The 20238-nt window shown below is 57.7% G+C and overlaps 1 protein-coding gene across 1 annotated transcript in view; it reads left to right on the forward strand.

Annotated features, from left to right (window-relative positions):
- DNAH2 (dynein axonemal heavy chain 2) overlaps positions 1-20238 on the forward strand; it is a 79186-nt gene that overhangs the window by 51081 nt on the left and 7867 nt on the right. The window contains exons 52-73 of the mRNA XM_044921585.1: positions 98-247; positions 511-678; positions 920-1080; positions 1200-1339; positions 2676-2808; positions 2907-3046; positions 4274-4484; positions 4697-4813; positions 4971-5112; positions 5813-5982; positions 6263-6379; positions 14618-14782; positions 15287-15412; positions 15551-15699; positions 15768-15834; positions 15959-16109; positions 16310-16458; positions 16637-16770; positions 16875-17019; positions 17093-17292; positions 18388-18514; positions 20062-20238. The exon at positions 20062-20238 is cut by the window's right edge and continues 4 nt beyond it. Of these exons, the coding sequence (XP_044777520.1) occupies positions 98-247; positions 511-678; positions 920-1080; positions 1200-1339; positions 2676-2808; positions 2907-3046; positions 4274-4484; positions 4697-4813; positions 4971-5112; positions 5813-5982; positions 6263-6379; positions 14618-14782; positions 15287-15412; positions 15551-15699; positions 15768-15834; positions 15959-16109; positions 16310-16458; positions 16637-16770; positions 16875-17019; positions 17093-17292; positions 18388-18514; positions 20062-20238 (3239 nt within the window). The remainder of the gene's footprint in view (positions 1-97; positions 248-510; positions 679-919; positions 1081-1199; positions 1340-2675; positions 2809-2906; positions 3047-4273; positions 4485-4696; positions 4814-4970; positions 5113-5812; positions 5983-6262; positions 6380-14617; positions 14783-15286; positions 15413-15550; positions 15700-15767; positions 15835-15958; positions 16110-16309; positions 16459-16636; positions 16771-16874; positions 17020-17092; positions 17293-18387; positions 18515-20061) is intronic.

A 20238-nucleotide genomic window follows, 5' to 3' on the forward strand; every position in this document is an offset into this window, starting at 1 on the left:
GGGGGGGGGGGGGGGGGGGGGGGGGCCGGGGGGGGGGGGGGGGGGCGCTGGCGGGGGCTGGCCATTGGAAATCTGAGCCTCACTTCCCCCGGCCCAGGGGACTTCATGAGGGAGCCCAGGGTGTACGAGGACCTGACCGACCTGGCAGTACTGAAGGCGGCCATGGAGACGGCGCTCCGCGAATACAACCTGTCCCCCGGGGTGGTGCCAATGCAGCTGGTGCTCTTCCGAGAGGCTGTCGAACACGGTGAGCGGCCCCTCCCCCACCCCGGCCGGCACCCCAACGGCTGGCTGTTCCCAAGCAAGTCCGGGAAGGTGCCTTCCTTTCGGGCCCCAGATGGCTTTTCCTCCATGGTGGTGGCTGCTCAAACTGGCTCCAGGCATCGGCCTTTCCCCACACTTCTCGGTCCCTGTCCTTCAGTTTCAGGCGTCCCGGTCACTAGCTTAGGGCCCCAGGGTGCCCCCCGAGGTTTCTCCGCCGCCTCACTGCCCTGGTCCCCCACTCCTCAGTCACGCGGATCGTGCGGGTCATCGGACAGCCTCGGGGCAACATGCTCTTGGTGGGCATCGGGGGCAGTGGGCGCCAGAGTCTGGCCCGCCTGGCCTCCTCCATCTGCAAGTACATCACCTTCCAGATCGAGGTCACCAAACATTATCGAAAGCAGGAGTTCCGAGAAGGTACGGCTGGGCTTCCGAACCGGGGTGGGCTGGGGCTGGCGTGAAAAGTCAGATGCCTGTCTTCCTGCGGTGACAAGAGCGAGGAGCGATGGAGGCCGGGGGTGAGCCTTTCAGGCCCGGTGGGCGGAGGGCGGTGCGGTGCGCGGGTTGCAGGCTGGGGGCGGCGGGAAGGGGACAAGGGACAGGATGGCGCATCTGACGTCTGCCTGTCCCGTCTTCCTCCTTCCCTCCTCCGGCCCAGATATCAAGCGTCTGTACCGCCAGGCGGGAGTAGAGCTCAAGGCCACGTCCTTCCTTTTCGTGGACACCCAGATCGCTGACGAGTCGTTCCTGGAGGACATCAACAACATCCTGAGCTCAGGCGAGGTCCCCAATCTCTACAAGACTGATGAATTCGAAGAGGTACGAGCCCTCCCACGCCCTCCCACACCCTCCACCAGCTGCTACGTCCCCTCTGTGCCGCCCTCCCCCGAACTGAGTGCCACCGTGCAGCCCTGCGAGCCTGTGTGGCTTCCGTGCAGATCCAGGCGCACATCGTGGAGCAGGCCAAGGCCGAGCAGGTGTCCCAGTCCTCCGACAGCCTCTTTGCCTACCTCATTGAGCGCGTGCGGGACAACCTGCACATCATTCTCTGCCTCAGCCCCGTGGGCGACCCCTTCAGGTGACCCCTGTGACCGCCTCTCCCTCCCTCTGTCCTGGCCCCCACTCCCCCCCCACCCCGCTCCTCCCCTCTCTCGGCCCCCCTGACTTCCCGGGGGTGGGGGAGATCTCCTCAACAGCCCCGGCCCCTGCACGGCCCCCCCTTTCCCTAGACCTCGCCTTCTTTCCCCAGTTCTGCTGCTTACAGAGGACGCGTCCCCTCCCTTTCAGTATGACTGGAGTGTCTTGTTGTGGCTTTGCGTTTTGTTCTTAAATTTTTAGTTGTGATTTTACAAAAACAAAATAACAAAAATTTACCATCGTAACCATGTTGCAAGCGTCCAGCTCGGTATAGTTAAGCATATATTCACAACAGATTGTGCAACAGATTTCTAGAACTTTCTCATCTTGCAAAATTGAAACTCTATACCCACTGAATAATTCCCCATTTCCTCCACCCCCTAGCCCCCGGCAACCACTGGCCCCTTTCTGTTTCTGCGAGTGACTACCCTAGATATCTCATATAAGTGGAATCATACCGTATTTGTCTTTGTGTCTGGCTTAGCTCACTCGGTTCGTGTCCTCAAGGTTCATCTGTGTGGTCACACGCCTCAAAGTCCCAAAATTTCCTTTTTAAGGCTGAATAATAGTCCATTATATGTATATATCATGTTTTGTTGACCTGTTCTTGCTGTGACTTGATTTTTAAGGGCAGCAGAAAGGAGGAGGGAGACAGAGAATCGCAGGGAGAGGCGATTTGGGCTCCCATGTTGTTTGTTTTCGTGTTTGTGGTACGGTGTATTTACCACGCACCGGGAGCTACACTACACACTTTACGTGTGTCACCTCACTGAATCCAGTAACAACCCGGATTCGTATTCCTGTTATTCCCATTTTATTTTATTTTTTTAAGATTTTATTTATTTTTGAGAGAGAGAGAGAGAGCGAGTGGGGGGAGAGAGAGAGGGAGAGAGAGAATCTCAAGCAGACTCCACATTGAACGTGAACCCCGAGGCGGGGCTCGATCCCACGACCCCAAGAGCTGAAATCAGGAGTCGGATGCTCCACCCACTGAGCCCCCCGGGTGCCCCACGTTACTCTCATTTTAGAGATGAGGAAACTGATGTTGGAAGGGTTAGCACACCTGCCTGAGATCCACAGCTAGAACCAGAACCTGTTCCTAAATGCTACACTGAGCTAGCTCTCAGGGGAGTCGGACTGGGGGGACAAGGAAACGCAGGAGCAAGGGGATGGGACACTTAGGTCCCTGGAAAGTGGATGGACCTGTGAGGAGGCCAGGAGTGGAGGCTGCCTGCCTCCACAAACGGGCTTGAATGCCTCTCAAAACCCTTCCCCAGGAACTGGATCCGCCAGTACCCAGCCTTGGTGAACTGCACAACCATCAACTGGTTCTCCGAGTGGCCCCATGAGGCCCTGCTGGAGGTGGCTGAGAAGTACCTCATGGGGGTGGACCTGGGGACGCAGGAGAACGTGAGTGCTCCCCCGCACGCCCAGCCCCGGGCCCCCTCCCGCGTCCCATCTCTACCCGCCCTCACTCCCGGTCTTCCATCCTTTCCCACGGGGCTCAGGTCCACAGGAAGGTGGCCAAGATCTTTGTCACCATGCACTGGTCAGTGGTGCAGTACTCCCAGAAGATGCTGCTGGAGCTCCGGAGATACAACCATGTCACACCTACCAACTACCTGGAGCTCGTGTCTGGGTACAAGAGGTGTGCAGAGGCGTGGAGCACGGGGAGGCCCAGGGAGCTTGCTGGAACGATGGGCTGGGAAACATCCAGAGCCGGCCCGGGGGAGTCAAGGAGCCAGGCGCCCTGGGGCAGAGGCCGAGGTGCGGGGGTGGGGGGTGAGAGAGAGAGCTGGGGTTCGCATCTCTAGAGCCCTCAGGCCAGGACTCCTCCCTACACCCTCTCTGTTCTGTCCTTATTTTCTGGGATGACGTTTCTTTCCCAAGCACAGTATAATGGTGATGGTGCTGTAAATGCTCACGAGACGGAGACCAGTCCTCTCCTCTCCACCCTTAAGTCCACCCTCTTCTAGACTTTACACCCTTCTCAAGAATCATATATTCATTTCTAAAGTTGCGTTGAGTGCTTTTTCATGTGCACAACATAATATTTTGCTTTGAAAGATCTAAGACAAATGTAAAAAAAAAGAAACAACCCACCTCATTGATTGGATTCGGTGTTTTGATCAAGGCGAAGAAAAAGCCACTTGTAACAGTAATGATCACCCGCACTTACTCATCCGCTTACCGTACTTTCTGAGCATCTGCTATGTGCTGTGCACTCTTCGAGGGGCTTGCAGTTCCGCAGTTAGCCAAAGAAAGCCCCTGCCTTCCCTGGGTACCTGGGGCCAGTCACTGTGCTGAGCCCTTCATGCACATTTTCTCACTTAGCCCAGAAAATAATCCTGCATAGATTTTTTTTTTTTTTTTGGCCTGTACAGTGTTGAAAACTTTTTGAGTAAGTTGCTAACATTGAACACCGGAGGCTTAGAAAAGTCCAGATTCCCAGCTTTTCTTTAAAAATCAGAAATCGTGTCAACACGGAGCCCACATTCCTTCCCACGTGGGAGAAACGGGGTGGAGATGAGGGGTGGCCACCCCCTGGGGAGAGGCTGGTGTTTGCTGGTTCAAGGCTGCCCCTGCTCGCTGCACAGTGGGGAGCAGTGGGAGCTCCTCGTGGGGAGTGGGCATGAGGACAACAGCACGTAACAGGTGCTTTGACGGTGGTGTGCGGAATAAACCAGAGGGATCAAGAGTCTGGAAGCAGGAAGACCGGCTGGGGACCTGTTAGCAGTGATTCAGGCAGGAAGTGATAGAAACCTCACAGTGGTGGTGACGGCGGCAACAGAAAGGGAGACGGGGACCCATCTGGGGTGCTCCCCTTTCCGGGGGCCCAGCCTTCCCAGGCGCTGTCCCCTCCTGTACGCCCCAGGTTGCTGGGAGAGAAGCGGCAGGAGCTGCTGGACCAGGCCAACAAGTTGCGGACGGGACTGTTTAAGATCGACGAAACCAGAGAGAAGGTGGAAGTGATGTCCCTGGAGCTGGAGGACGCCAAGAAGAAGGTGGCTGAGTTCCAGAAGCAGTGCGAGGAATACCTGGTCATCATCGTGCAGCAGAAGCGAGAAGCAGACGAGCAGCAGAAGGTGCTCCCCACCCCGCGCGCCCCCGATCCCGCCCCGTGCCCCGCCCCGCCCCCCCCCCCCCAGCCCTACCAGTGCTCACGGACAGGGGCTTCCCGGTCGCCCTCAGCGACCATGTGAGGGACTGCCCAGGCCGCTCCTCAAACTTTCATCCTTCCTGCCAACACTGCCCCCCACCTTCGCCCGAGGCCAAGACGAGTCCTCTTGGTCCCTAGGCGGTCACGGCCAATAGTGAGAAGATTGCCATCGAGGAAGTCAAGTGCCAGGCCCTGGCTGACAATGCCCAGAAGGATCTAGAAGAGGCCTTGCCAGCCCTGGAGGAAGCCATGAGGGTATCAGAGCAGGGAGGCCGAGGGAAGGGAATGGGACCAGCCTGCTTCGTCCTCCCAGTCCCCGGGGAAGTGGGAAGAGGCAGGCGGGCCTCAGCTGAGACCTGTCCTGCCCCGAGTCCCCTCGGGCCCTACTCCCTAAGTGAGTCGCTTTGCCCAGGCCCTGGAGTCCCTGAACAAGAAGGACATAGGAGAGATCAAGTCTTACGGCCGGCCCCCCGCCCAAGTGGAAATCGTGATGCAGGCCGTCATGATTCTTCGAGGCAACGAGCCCACGTGGGCAGAGGCCAAGCGGCAGCTAGGTAAGCTGGAGAGCCACGGCGTGACCAACACCCGTTCACCCCATGCTTACTAACTGTCTGCTGTGCGCCAGGCAGTCGGGGAGACAGAGACGAGTGAGGTGTGCCTCCCACCCTCAAGAGCGGGTAGAGCCTAATAGGAAGGAATGGACATAACTAGCAGTTAAGATTCTTTGGTCGTAAGTAACAGAAAACAACTCCTCTTAATTTAAAAGAAACAAAAGGAAATTGTCATAAAGATACAGAAATATATCTCAGAATCCAAGGGCAGGAATGCCTTTGGCCCCCCAAAAGGACAAGAATCGGAAAATGTGAAACCAGAGGCTTGGTAGAATAAAGCCTGCAAGCTGTGGGTGGGGGACCCCTGCCCTGAAAAGTCAGTGCGAAGCATACAGAAGTGATGGTGTGTCTGTGCGTGTGTGTGTGTGTGTGTATGTGTTTGCATGCGCGTTCCGGTGGCCGGGGGGGTTGGCTGCGAGTGTCCAAGGAAAGTGGTGGCAGAGGGGGCTAGGAAGACTGGGGAGGGTCCTGGCGGCTTGGAGTTTCCAGGGACGGAAGCAAGGTCAGTGGGGAACTTGGGATGAGGCCGGATCAGCCCAGCCCAGGAAAAATACGGCTGCGCCCGAGCGGTGGAGGCGAAGGCTGGATAAGGAGGGTGAGGCCCTCTGGCTGAGGGCCCCCCCCCTGCCGTTTCATCCCTCAGGGGAGCAGAACTTCATCAAATCCCTGATCCACTTTGATAAAGACAATATCTCAGATAAGGTTCTGAAGAAAATTGGGGCCTACTGTGCGCAGCCAGACTTCCAGCCTGACATCATCGGCAGAGTCTCACTCGCTGCCAAGTCCCTGTGCATGTGGGTGCGGGCCATGGAGGTGAGCAGGATGCGGGCCATGGACATGAGCGGGGTGCATGCCGTGGAGGTGAGCGGGGTGCGGGCTGTGGACGTGGGCGGGGTGCGGGCCGTGGAGGTGAGGGGGGTGCGGGCCGTGGACGTGAGCGGGGTGAGGGCCGTGGAGGTGAGCGGGGCGCGGGCCGTGGACGTGAGCGGGGTGCACGCAGGGCGGGGCGGGCCGGGAGGGCCGGGGAGGGGGAGCGGGTGGGCGGCCGGCCACCACAGCCAGGCCGTCCCCCCACACCTGTGTCCCCCCACAGCTGTATGGGCGTCTGTACCGCGTGGTGGAGCCCAAGCGGATTCGGATGAACGCTGCCTTGGCCCAGCTTCAGGAGAAGCAGGCAGCACTGGCCGAGGCCCAGGAGAAGCTGCGGGAGGTGAGCCTCGGCCCGTGTGTTCCACGCAGACCCCGTCCCTGATTTCTGGGGTGCTTGCTCCCCCCTTATGGTCCTGTGAGCCCCGTCCGCTGTGCCCCTTCAGAGGGGCGGCAGGGGTCGCAAAGGCATGGGGCCGCTGCCCTGACGAGCCCCTCCAGACGCTGACCTGGGGGCTGGCGGGCTCTCTCACGGCCTTGGAGGTGGGCCCAGAGACACAGAGTGGTGACCCCCGCGTGGCCCGGTGGGGGGGGGGGACGGGGCATGAGTGGAGCATGGCGGCTGCGGCCCGGAGGAGTGGGAGTGGGAGCACGGCTAGCTGGCTGGAGGGAGAGGGAGATACTCTTCCGAGAGGTGCCTTCCAGCGGACTGGGGACAAGCACCTCCCACCAGGCCCCGCGGGGAGCATTAGCATCGAGAGTCCCGAGTTCTTCCCCCCGATCATGCACGTTTCCTACCCCTGGTTCAATAGCCTTTAATATCCACATGGGGTGAAATTCTAAAGGTCCAGAGAGAATTCAGTGAGAAGCCTTGCGCGCCGCACCCCCCCCCCCCCGCCTTCCTGGAAAGCAGCCTCGGTTACAGCTTCTTGCGTAGCCGTCCAGGGCTGTTCTCTGGTTGTACAAGCACGTTTTGGTCATTTTTTCCACGTTATACACACTGTTCTGCACCATCCGGTCTTGTGTAGCCATGCCTGGAAGCCCCCTAGAGGTGGGTACGTCGAGGTTGAGCTTCTCTCTCACCCTCACCCACCCGGGCCCGTTTACTTACCTGTTTCCCTTTCTGATGGAGATACTCATCCTTTCCGAGCTTTTAATCTTTGCATGTCCTCCAACATCGTTGACACTAACTTTACCCACAGCGAGGTTTTACGTTTTTATGGAGCCAAAGCTGGTCAGACCATTCCAGAATGTTTCCCCCGAAACCACCAATGGAGAACATGCGGGTCTAACTCCGGAATTGGGATGAGGACCCTGAGGTTTAGTGAGACAAAGTGACTTCCTAGTTACCCACAGAGAGGGGCTGGGGCCCACGCTTCTGACCCCAAGCCTCACTGTTCTCGCCTGAAGTGCAGCTTCTCCTGGGGCCTCTTCGGATTCCCTCCAGGCAGAGCCAAGCAGGCTGGGCGAGCAGCTTCAGCCTGCCCGCGCTCCTCCCCGGCTCCTCTGGCAGCATCCGCTCTTTTCCTCTCTCTAGGGAGAGTGAATAATCACAGGCATGGTGGTTTATTTGGAAAGGTTTCTCGCCCCTGCATGATTCATATCCTGGGATGAATAATTAGGAGCTGTTCTTTTGACGCGTGACAAGTGGGGCCCGCGGCATCAGCTGCCAAAAGTGTCATGCACTGGACAAGCATCCGTAGGACACCCGGTGTCAGGTCTCTTGAGAGCCCCTCATGGACAAGAGGAAGCAGACAAGGACCCCACATTTCCCCTCCGTTACTGAAAGGCTCTGAGCCAAACGTCCGGCCTGCCTCGCGGCCCACTTGTGGACACCGAGCTGAGGTCGCAGCCCAGACTGGCTGGGACCCATCTCTGGGACAGCCTGGAAATGATCATTTTGAAAACTTCCCTGTCAGAGCCAGCCGGGGGTGGGAGAGCCTGAATTCAGCACGGCCCAGGGGTCTGGAAGGAGGCCCAGAGCTCAACTATAGGGCTTGTCCATTCAAATCTTGAGTAAATAGTTTTAAGCTTGACTCCCTTGCTTGGGGACCCTGAGAATACCTTTTCCGCTGGCCCGATTCTGACATACGCAGCCGGGGTTACAAACCACTGGTTTCAAAATTGCCCCAGAAGGCTCTGAAATGGGTCAGAACAGAATCCTCGTCTACTTCAAGGCAAGCAGCTGTATACCCAGGGCTGAACATCCGCCTTCCTTCCATTGCCCATCCCAGTTACGTCCGGTCACCTCGTCCAACACAGCATGTCCCAGGCAGTGTGGGGACACGGCCCGGCAGCATCAAATGCTATCTTAGTATTAATAACACACAGAAATTCCACCCATTTGAATATAACCCTCAGGAGGGGGTCCCTACATTTCAAAGATTAAGTCCCCGTGTGAACTGGAGCCCAAATAAAAATCCGAAATCAAATAATCTTGCTTTTGAGAGTTAAAAATCGAGAAGCCAACCTTGTCGAGTTAAAGTCCCCAAACCCTCCAGTTTCTTCTTCTGCTCAGTCTCAGCCGAGGGGCCCTCAGCATCGGGGGAGAACCCGTGTCCTCCGGCCGCGGCCGGGGTGGTCACTCACCACTGTAGCGGCTCCAAATCATGTCTCTTGTGAGCAGCGTTTGAAAATAAAAAAAATCAGAGGAGTTAATGAGGCACACACGACTTCCAGATAAAATTACGTTCCTGGGAACCGGCCCTTCTCGTGGCGCCAGAGACTGCAGTAAAAATTGAGCGGTGCCTGCCGGAGGGAGGAGGCTCGTAGAAAATCCTGGTTTTAGCTTCACCAGAACGTTGCGTATCCGGAAGCCACAGGTCATGGGGGAGCCTCCCAAAGCGGATCAATATGAGATGTGATCCCACCGAAAAGCATTTCCTGAATCGGGGGCAGGCCGGAAAGCCACATACGATACGTATTTTTTGGAGCGGGCGGTTATCATGGTTAAAATACGAGATTCACCACCTCAGATCCACCGTCGCCCGTCGGGGGCACTGAGACGTCGGCCATGTTCTGCAGCCCCCGCCAGCGTCTCGCCCACACGGAAACCCGGGCCACGTCCGTTCAAGTTCAGGTTCCCGCTCTGTGTCTTGGTCAGGCGCGGTCTCCCCGTCCCGCAGGGGCTCGCGGCCGGCTCTCTGTGGGCTGGCTGAGGCCTACCAGGGCTGCCTCCCAGGGAGGCCTTTCATCTGGCCCCGTACTTATCCGAGCTGGAAAGCGGCCTTCCGCAGACTCCCGAGCTGTAGCTGCTGGTGGTGCTGCTGAGGCTGGGGGCCTGGCAGGAAACCAGTCCGCTGCCGTCCTCCCCTCCGGAGTCCCCCAAGTTGTTTGGGCATGCTCCCTTAATGCACGGGTCACAGCCGCATGCCACGTACCCTAACCGCATCGCCTGGAAGCTCAGCCAAAGTGGAATCCCTGCGGCCCAGCAGCCTGTGGCCAGACCGCGCGGATTCAGGTTCACCCCGCCACCATTGCCTCCTTGGCCCTGGGTGTCAGACACTGAAGCAGAGACGGCTGGTCCAGGGCCACGTTGGCCTGGCAGTCACCACTGAAAACCAGCTCCTGCAGGCTACGCAGGACCTACCGTCTTGCCGTTGAAACCCCGCAAATGTCACGCGCTGTCCGCCCCCCCTTCCCGCTAGGCAGCGTGGCAGGCCCTTTGGTGGCCAGGCAGCCTTCATGGTGAAGCCGCCCACCCTCAGAGCCCACGTCTCTCCTTTGCCCGGTTCCCACTGCTTCAAGCAGTCCTGCCTCTCCAGAAACGGCCACCCACCTGTGGACAAAGCCGCGGTCATCTGCCAAGGTCAGAGTATCGCAGCGTTGGCGTGAACACCCCCTCCCCCCGACCGGCGACAGCCACTAGAAATCAAGCGCACCAGTGCGAAAACCCAGGAGCCTGGACAGATGCTCTGAGTCGAAACACGCATCCACGCCCCCGAAGTCTGTGTGTGACGCCCCGCCCCCGCCCCCAGCTTCTCAGTGGGTCTCCCAGTCTGCACATACACTCTCGAGGAATCTGAGGACGAGCAGCCTCCTCCTATTCCTGGGCTTCTAAACACATTGAAAAATAAAACAAAAGGGGTTTGGCCAAAATACCGCCATTAGAGACTAGGTGGGAGGATGTGGCTGACGCGTGGGCGAGCGGTCCCACTCGACGTGACCCCGTCATCAGACTTGTCTGGGGTGCCTGTGTTGCTGGGGGGGGGGTGGTGCAGAGTGGAAGGAGCCTGAGCTCAGCTGAGCATTCCAGCTGATTGCACCAGTCAGATCAGCCGCACACCTCCCCCGGAGCAGGGGTGTGTGAGGACTTGGAGAAAGTCTTCCAACAGAACGAGGGAACGATGGCCAAGATAAGAAATTGTAACAGAACATGACCCCAGAAGAAAAAATAAACCCAGAGATAACTCAGGTTAGGGAGAAGCACTTGAAAAGCAAACCCAAGGTAAACACTGCTATCGTCAGAGGGTGATAAAGGAAGACCTGATACCCAGAGAGCAAAAAGAGGACGTTGAGAGAAAAAAATCGCAAATAGAGACAAAGAGTCTGGGAAAAGTAAAAATGCTCAAAGCCTGACGGTCAGCAGGAGGGCGGGAAGATAGAGTCGAGGACCATGAGGAGCAACCACAAACCCAACCCCACGAGAGAGATCCGAGATCCAATCCAACCGATGAGAATTTCCGCAAGAGAAAAGCACATCGTCGGGGCGACAGGAAAACATTTCACAAGCGGGGCAGCGTGCTCGGTGACCCTGTCGGAATGGGCCCTGGCCAGCCACCAGGCGCACACAACACCAGCCCTGAGCACAGTCCCGTGGTGCTTCATGCGGCATCCGGCCACCATGATTGGCCTCGGGGAAGACAGTGACTGCTGAGTGGGAACGTCGTTATCGAGCTCGACCCCATAAAAATAAAAGTGCGGCTAACTAGGTGGGCGGTGGAGGTGGGTGGGGGAAGGATTGGGCAATGCTTTTGTAGGAGATCAGATAAAACAGGGGTTGAAGATGTTATTTGGCGTTATGAAGGTAACGAGTAGCAGCATTAAAACTGGTAGGATTAAAACTGAGCCTGGCTGGGCTCAGTCAGTGAAGCGTGCGACTCTTGGTCTTAGGTCGTGGGTTCAAGCCCCACGTTGGGTGTCAAGATGACCTCAAAACAAACTGGTAGGAGCAGGGAGAAAGAGGTGGTGGTGTGGAGGGCCAGGGGAGACACCTGCCTCCCTCGTAGACGGACGTCATAGAAATAGTTACGAAACTAGGACACCGCTGCGTGGAACACGAAATGCCTCTGGAGGGATGAATATTCAAGAAGCAGGTCACACCGGTCACCTCAAGGAGGGAGCAGGGCAGACCGGGGGCAGGGTTGGGACACTTTCCAGGCCCTTGTGCCTTCTGAATTTTTAAGTGACTTATTCACCAAGTAAACAAAAAAGAAACAGCTGTGTCAAGATGTGCTTACGTACGGACGAGGACGTTGGTCCCAGCGCGGTTAAGAATAGAAAGTGCGGGAAAGACACACACATCTATCAGAAGACTTGTTATATAAATTATGGCTCAGTCATTCACAAGATTATTTTGCAGCTGGTAAAGAGAATGAGGCAGCTTGACGAGAGCCGACTTGGAGACAAGGAAAAAATAGTAACACGCAGTCGTATGCTAGCATTTATCCTCATGAAAAGATTCACCCAGTCAAGAACTGTTTCCTGAGCGCCGGGCACTGTTTTAAGTATAAGGATCGAGCTGGCGAGCAAGGCCCTGCTTTCACGGTGCTTGCATTTACTTTATTATGGGCGGGCTCTGCGCCCAACCTGCCCAACTGGACTCTGTCTGGAAAGGTTTCTGAGCGAGTGCAGGTGCGGGGGGCTGGCTCAGGACCGGGAGAGGAAGCCGATCCTCCACCGTGTGTGTGCCCTTCCTTCCTTTTGATGTGGATTCACTCTTTACAAAAAGACCTAAAAGAGGAAAATTATTATTATTATTATTTTTAAAAAAGACAAGGTTGTGGCTAGGTGTGATAATAGGGTTACGGTCGTGTGGGAAATGTCCTTGTTTTGTTCTCGAGAGGCATTATGATGTCTTGAGGCTGCAAGTTTCACGAGATCGTAACTTCCTTTAAGATACTTCGGCAAAACACAAGGAGATGAGATTAAAAATAGCAAAACGTGAACAACTGTTAAATGTGACGGGTATAGAGGTGTTCATCATACGATTCTTTTTCCTAGGTTTGCAATTTTTCATAATTTTTGAACTAAAAAGATTAAAACTGCAAAAATTTTAAATCTGCAAACAGATTAATACATATGTATATGTATGTATTTTAAAAATAGTAGCTTACGGTGGCTTGTGGATGGCTCGGTTGGTTAGACGACCGACTGTTGATCTCAGCTCAGGTCTTGACCTCAGGGTCGTGAGTTCGAGCCCTGCGTTGGGCTCCGCACTAGGCGTGTGGCCTACTTAAAAAAAAAGAAAAGAAAAAAAAAATACCAGCCTAAGTATAATATTCAAAGATATAGAGAAGAAATAAGAAGAGAATAGTTAAAAAATGATTTTCCACAGCAGAGCGGGACCGGGAGTGGATTGAAGAGGCGGCTAGAGGACTCTTGCTTGTCATTCTAACTGCTTCTGTCACATAATTTAGGCCTTTAACCTCATGCACACATTTCCTGTATAAAAAATAGAAACTGTGAAGACAACACCACGTGCAAAACCAGTCATGAAATACAGAATGGTCGTGGGCTGGCTGCCTCCCCACAAGACACATCTCCGCGGGAAGCCCAATTATAATCAGCATTGCTGACGAGCGTGGACCCAGCGCAGGGAGGCGGTCACGTGCACCTCCACCGGGGTGAAGCCCACGCGTGCGGAGCGGGGGAGGGACAGGGCGCCCCTTTCCCTCTGGGCCCCCAGCCGTGTTTCGCCCTCCGCGTGGCCCAGCTCACTTCACCCCTTCTTTTTTTTTTTTTTTAAGATTTTATTTATTTATTTGAGAGAGAATGAGAGAGAGCACATGAGAGGGGGGAGGGTCAGAGGGAGAAGCAGACTCCCCGCCGAGCAGGGAGCCCGATGCGGGGCTCGATCCTGGGACTCCAGGATCACGACCCGAGCCGAAGGCAGTCGCTCAACCAACTGAGCCACCCCAGGCACCCCTAAGATTTTATTTTTAAGTAATCTCTACCCCCAATGTACGGCTTGAACTCATAACCCCACGATCGAGAGTCTCATGCTCTTCTGACTGAGCCAGCCAGGCACCCCTGATTTGGACATCAGGATTTTATTTAATTTTTAATGTATTTTTATTTATTTTTTATTATTTTAAAGATTTTCTTTATTTATTTGACAGAGAGAGAGACACAGTGAGAGAGAGAACACAAGCAGGGGGAGTGGGAGAGGGAGAAGCAGGCTCCCCGCTGAGCACGGAGCCCGATGCGGGACTCGATCCCAGGACTCCAGGATCATGACCTGAGCCAAAGGCAGTCGCTTAACCAACTGGGCCACCCAGGCGCCCGCACCCCTTCTTTCTTTAGATGTTTGTTCCTTTTTTTTTTTTTTTTTGATGTTAGTGCCTTTTAACAGATTGCTCTCGAGGTTTGATCTAGAAGCCACGCTGTCCCCCGAAGGTGACATTTGGAACCTCCACTTTGCTTTAAGGACAGTAACTTGGGGGGGTCACATGTCACATTTCCAGGATCCTGGAGGTCAGCCTCAGGGCTTGGGCCCCGGTGCCGCTCGCGTGCCCTCTGCCAGGCCCTGTGCTCTTCTGACAACCCGGATGAGGCCCGTCAGAGAGGCAGGCGAGGATGTGAGCGCCGCAGGGTCGCCGGCCGCCTCCCCCGGCGGTGGCGGCAGGAAGGGGACCGACGTCTGTCGTGTGCACGCTACGTGCCAGGCGCTTCCCGTCAGGCCGGCTCCGTGCTCCTCATGAAGAGGACGGCGACGGTGTGCGCCCGACAGGGTCACTGCTGGCTGGTCAGGCACACGTAGGGGGCCTGGACGAGGCTCCCCAGTCCCGTGCTCCGGATCTGAGCGGCACATCCCAGGCTCCGCGGGGCCCGGGGACCTTCTCTAGGAGGGAGAGCCCTTCCCGGGTCCCCATCCCTGTGTGGGTCCTTGGACCTGGGCCTTTACTCCCAACGGTTCCTGAGCTCGTTTCTAGATTTTCCTTTCTCCCTCCAGGTCCTGCCTGAGGTCCGTGCCCCTCTGGCATGGGCTGGCAGCCCTTTTTGCGCTACCTGATTCTTTCTTGCCAACAACGTATCTCGTGTGGCTTGTTCTGCTGCGAGAGATCTGCCTCTAATCCAGCCTCGGGTTTCATTACAAGCAGTTTCGAGGCTCGAGGAAAGCGTGGCGGAGGGAAGGGAAAGAAAATTCACCTCATCGTGCACACTTGATCTCGTTTTCTCCCCACAACAGCCCTGTAGGGAAGGCGTTGGTATGGTTATTTTGCACACCAGGAAACTGAGGCACACGGAGATGAATTCACCCGAGGCCACATGGCCACTAAACGGCAGACTGGCGATGGGAAGCCAGGGCGGTCTGGCCCCACGCACTGTGTTGCGATCCCTGTGCTCTGGTCCCTGCTAGGTGGCTGAGAAACTGGAGACGCTGAAGAAACAGTACGACGAGAAGCTGGCCCAGAAGGAGGAGCTTCGCAAGAAGTCTGAGGAGATGGAGGTGAAGCTGGAGCGTGCGGGGCTGCTGGTGTCCGGGCTGGCTGGCGAGAAGGCACGGTGGGAAGAGACGGTGCAGGTGAGATCAGCCCCACGGCCTGGCGCCCCTTCCTGCCAGAGTGCCGCCCCCTTCCGGCTGAGGGACCCCGGGGTGTAGGCCCCTCTGAGGATGGGGGATGGGGGATGGGACCCCCCCCCCAACTTGAGAAGAGCGGAAGGAAGGACTTTGTGCCATCAGGGGACTGCTGCCATGTTTACGGAGGCCTGGGAAGCTCACTCCAGGGTCCCTGATGGGGCCGCAGGCCTGGTAGAAACCGTCCTGGGGCATCTTGTTTCTGCCTTGATTGAGCTCCTGGCTTCAGGAAAGGCTTGGGCCTTATCACCGGAGTGTAAACAGAACTGCTGTTAAAGACGGGGAATTCAGAAGTAATTAGAACCAGGTTAGAGCTCTCAGGGCCAAAGGTTTAGGAGATGGGAAGCACCTCTTTGATCTAGATAGTGTCCCGAGGAGAGTGCCTTCAGAGCACTCCCAGTGTGTCCCCTCTCGCCCCCCTACTGGCTTACACCCCCTGCCGGCCCCCAGGGCCTGGAGGAGGATCTGGGCTACCTGGTAGGTGACTGTCTCCTGGCCGCTGCCTTCCTGTCCTACATGGGCCCCTTCCTGACCAACTACCGGGACGAGATCGTCAACCAGATCTGGATGAAGAAGGTGAGGCGGCGCTCAGGTGCGAGTGAGCTCTTGGGCTGTGAGACCACGGCCTCGGGGAGGAACCAAGGGATCTCCGGCAGGGGCCGGGGGGCCGGGCTCAGGTCTCCAGGCTGAAATTCGGGGTTCTTCCCCACCCAGATCTGGGAGCTTCAGGTCCCTTGCTCGCCTCGCTTCACCTTTGATAACTTCCTGTCCAATCCTACCAAAGTTCGAGACTGGAACATCCAAGGATTGCCCTCGGATGCCTTTTCTACTGAGAATGGTATCATTGTCACCCGTGGTAACAGGTGAGGATGCTGCCGGGGGCGGGGGGGGTAGGGCAGAGCCCGTGGTCTGACTGGCCATCCTCCCGCAGGTGGGCGCTGATGATTGACCCTCAGGCCCAGGCCCTAAAGTGGATCAAGAACATGGAAGGAAACCAGGTACAGGGCGGGGTGGGGGGGGGGGTCTGCTCTCCCCAAGCCTGTCTCTTCCCGAGGCCCTACCCGTGAGCCAGGTTTTCCTTTGGTCCCTTGTCCGTCTCCCACTGTTGCCCTTGCTCTCTAGGGCCTCCAGATTATTGACCTGCAGATGAGCGATTACCTTCGAATTCTAGAAAACGCCATCCAGTTTGGATATCCAGTGCTGCTCCAGAACGTGCAGGAGTATCTGGACCCCACACTCAACCCTGTGCTCAACAAATCTGTAGCTCGAATCGGTTAGGGCCCAGGCTGACTGTGGGCTTGGACTGTGGGACACATCCGGGAGGCCAGCTGCAGGACCCTGGGGAGGAAGGGGCTGGCCCTGGGGCTGTGGGCCTCCATTCAGCCAGCCCTGGGCTGGGGCCACGGCGGCCGGCTGAGTCACGGCCGCTGACCACGTGGGTCCTCGCCCTTGACACCCCCCCTGTGGCTACAGGCGGTCGGCTGCTGATGCGCATTGGAGACAAGGAGGTGGAGTACAATACAAATTTCCGGTTCTACATCACCACCAAGCTCTCCAACCCCCACTACAGCCCAGAGACCTCGGCCAAGACCACCATTGTCAACTTTGCTGTCAAAGAACAGGTGGGTGGGGGCTGGCACCCGGACTGAACCTGGGTGGGGCAGGAAGTGCCACTGAGTCGGTAGATGGAGACAGGCCCACGGGGTCGGGCAGCAGGGGATGGGGGGTCTGGAGATATAATGGGGCAACAAGGGCGAGGTCCCCGGAGTGAGGGCGTCACCATGCATCCTGCACCCTCAGGGCCTGGAGGCTCAGCTGCTGGGCATCGTGGTCCGGAAGGAGCGGCCAGAGCTGGAGGAGCAGAAGGATTCACTGGTCATCAATATTGCTGCCGGCAAGAGGAAGCTCAAGGAGCTGGAGGACGAGATCCTTCGGTGAGAGCTGCCCTCTGCCCCCCCGCGACCCCCCCACCGGCCCCCCCGTAGGCCCAGCAAGCACTCCTCCGCTCTGGACCCACGCCCCCGGGGCCTCCTTTCAGGCTGCTGAATGAGGCCACAGGCTCCCTGCTCGAGGATGTGCAGCTGGTGAACACCCTCCAGACCTCCAAAGTGACGGCCACCGAGGTGACGGAGCAGCTGGAGACCAGCGAGACCACGGAGATCAACATCGACTTGGCCCGCGAGGTGGGCTCCAGTGGTAGAGACTGGGGGGGGGCCCCTCCGTGGTCCTGCGGGCCCTGACTCCGCCCCTCCGCAGGCTTACCGCCCCTGCGCCCAGCGGGCCTCGGTGCTGTTCTTCGTGCTCAATGACATGGGCCGCATCGACCCCATGTACCAGTTCTCGCTGGACGCCTACATCGGCCTCTTCGTCCTCAGCATCGACAAGAGCCACCGCAGCCACAAGCTGGAGGACCGCATCGACTACCTGAACGAGTACCACACCTACGCAGTCTACAGGTCGGTGCCCCGCACAGTGCGGCCGAGCATCCCCCGAGGCGCTGACCCTCCCGCCGCCCGGCTCCTGGTGCCCCGCTCCCCTCTCCCTGCACCGTCCCTGGGCGGCGCGCCCACCGGGGGTCTGGCCCACCAGGTTCAAAGCTGAGCTGTCAGTGAGCCCTGCACCCCTACCTACGAGTGTCCGCTCCCCCAGCACTTCTGGAGGGGCGGTGTGCCCCCAAAGCGCTAGGGATCTTGGTAAAATCCAGATTCGGATTCAGCGGGTCTGGGGCACGGCTCTCGCCGGCTCCCAGGGGGTGCTGCTATGGCAGGTCTGGGGGCCACCCTCTGAGTGGCGGCGAACTTGGCCTCCACCTGGACGGCCCACAGGCCCCCCGAGTTCAGCTCGTTTCACATGAAACCCCTCATCCCCCGCTTCCTTCAGGGTTCTCACCCTGGGCGGCTCCAACGCCCACCTCCGCGCCACCCAGGCCAGAAATCGGAAGTTCCCCCTGACCCTTCCTCTCCCCCCGACCCCGGGATCAGGCACCAGGGTTTGCTCATGAGTCTTTCTGCAGAGGCCCCTGCCCGGGTCTCCCACCACAGCCCTGTAAACAGCCCAGCCGTTTGCCTCGGCTCCTGGCTCTCTCTGGGGTCCTCTCTGCTCTTCCTCATTGCTCTGCTGCTCCCGGGGAGCTCCTCTCACAGACTGCCCCGGGGCGCCCCTTCCCGGCCACCCCCCTCGGCTCGGCCACCCCGCGCAGGACCCGTCAGGTCACATGAGAATCCCCGGGCTGTCCGCCTGTCCTCCCTCTCGACCTGACTGCCTCCAGGACAGACTGTGGCTTATTCACCTTTGTGTCCCCGGGACCTGGCAGAGCGCCTGGCACAGAGCAGGGGTCCCACCAACGTTGTGGGTTGTTTGATGGAAACGAATGGCTGATGTCACCAGCCAACTCCCCAGGTCCCCGTGCGCTTGGCTGATTATGGGGGGCTCGGCTTAGATGCTGATTGGGGTCCTTGTTGTGTGTCAGGCTCTGTGATCGTACGACCCTCGTCAGTCAGCTTCCATATTGGTTTCCCGCCTCCTCCACCCCCCCCCCGCCCGTCCCCCAGGTACACCTGCCGCACGCTTTTTGAACGCCACAAGCTGCTGTTCAGCTTCCAGATGTGCGCCAAAATCCTGGAGACCTCTGGCAAGCTCAACATGGATGAGTACAACTTCTTCCTGCGCGGGGGCGTGGTGAGCAGGGCAGAGGCGTCGAGGTCAGGCCGGGGGCACGCGTGACGAGGACCCGGGCTGGCCCTTAAGGCCCACGGCTGTAGCGAGTGAGCTAAGGAAAAGCGCCAGGAGCAGGTGCACGCCCAGCTCCCCGGGGACGCGGCCGTGACCTACCATGGGCTTCGCGTTACGGGCAGAGCTTTGGGGCCCCTCTTCCCCGGGACCCACTGATTGGCGTGATCTTGCCTCTCTCGCTGCTGCTCAAGTCACACCCCACCCCTCCCCCGGGCTGCCGTGGTCACATTGTGCTCTCGCCCTCGCAAGCACCGTCACCGCCCGCCCCCATATTGCGTTTGCTTGGCAAAACCGCCGCTCTGGTTGGATCAGGCTCTCCTGCTCCTGGGTGGCCCAGGCAGCGAAGAACGTCCACGCTGGACAGACTCGCTTTAAATCCTTTGCTTCCTTAAAACCGCCAGACGGCAGCACCTCGTTCCCCTCCATGTTCCCCTGGCCGGTCGTTCTCCAACCTCAGGGGCAACCGGTTCATTCCTTTTGCTGCCCGCACTTCACCTCTCGTCTGGATTTTAGCAATAGCCTCCAGACGCTCCCCACCCCCAACCTCTCAGCCTGCCGGCCAGAGACTCTTCTAAAACATCGCTGGTGTCGCCCCCACCCACCCCGCTCCTCCCTCCACCCGCCCCAGCCACAGAGACCTCCTTGTGGCCACCGGCCTGTCCCACCTTAGCGCCCCTGAGTCGCCTGTTCTCCTGCCACAGGTGGGCGCGTGGCCCTCCCTCACCTTCTCCAAGACTTGATTCAAATCTCACCTCACTCATTGAGACCTCCTTGACTCTCTCTTTTTAAGATTGTATTTATCTATTTGAGGCATCCGAGATGGATTGGGATCCATCAGCAGCTGAGCGCTGAGCCCCACACGGGGCTCGATCCCACGACCCTGAGGTCAGGACCTGCGCCGAGGCCAAGAGTTGGATGCTCAACCGACTGAGCCACCCGGGCGCCCCTTCTTATTTAATACTTCAACTCCCCCGCCAAGAACTTCCAGTCTCTTTTGTCCTCAGCTTCCTCTGTTTTTGCATGACCTTGCCATCTTTAACGTGCTAGATCATTTCACGATCTGTTCTGTGTTTTGGCTCATCATCCTCCCTCCCATGTTGGAAAATAAGCTCCTCAAGGGCTGAGGTGTCTGTCCTTTTTGCTCAGTGATGTGTCCCAAGTGCTGGAAACACAGTCAGTGAGCAATAGATATTTGTTGAAGAAGGGACCAAACAAACCGCTTCTGAGAGGTGAGGCTGCGGACGGGAAGCGTTAGGGTGAGGGACAGTAATACCAGGAAACCACCAGAGGGCGCCAGCTTCCTACCTTTTGCACAGTGCGGTCCCTGCACAGCGAGACCTAGACCCCCACATTGACTTCCCCAGGCAGGGTGGATCCCAATCCATCTCGGATGCCTGTCCTCCTTCCTTCATCTGGGCTTTCCCATCATTAAAAAAAAAAAGTAATTCTTCAGAGGTGTCCCCGGTCACTCCCTTCCTCCTCTCCTGGCCCAGGTGCTGGATCGGGAGGGCCAAATGGATAACCCGTGTACCAGCTGGCTGGCGGATGCCTACTGGGATAACATCACAGAGCTGGACAAACTGACCAACTTCCACGGACTCATGAACTCCTTTGAGCAGTACCCTCGTGACTGGTACCTGTGGTACACGAATGCCACCCCAGAGAAGGCC

This window comes from Neomonachus schauinslandi, chromosome 15, assembly GCF_002201575.2.
Source record: "Neomonachus schauinslandi chromosome 15, ASM220157v2, whole genome shotgun sequence".
Taxonomy (NCBI): Eukaryota; Metazoa; Chordata; class Mammalia; order Carnivora; family Phocidae; genus Neomonachus; species Neomonachus schauinslandi.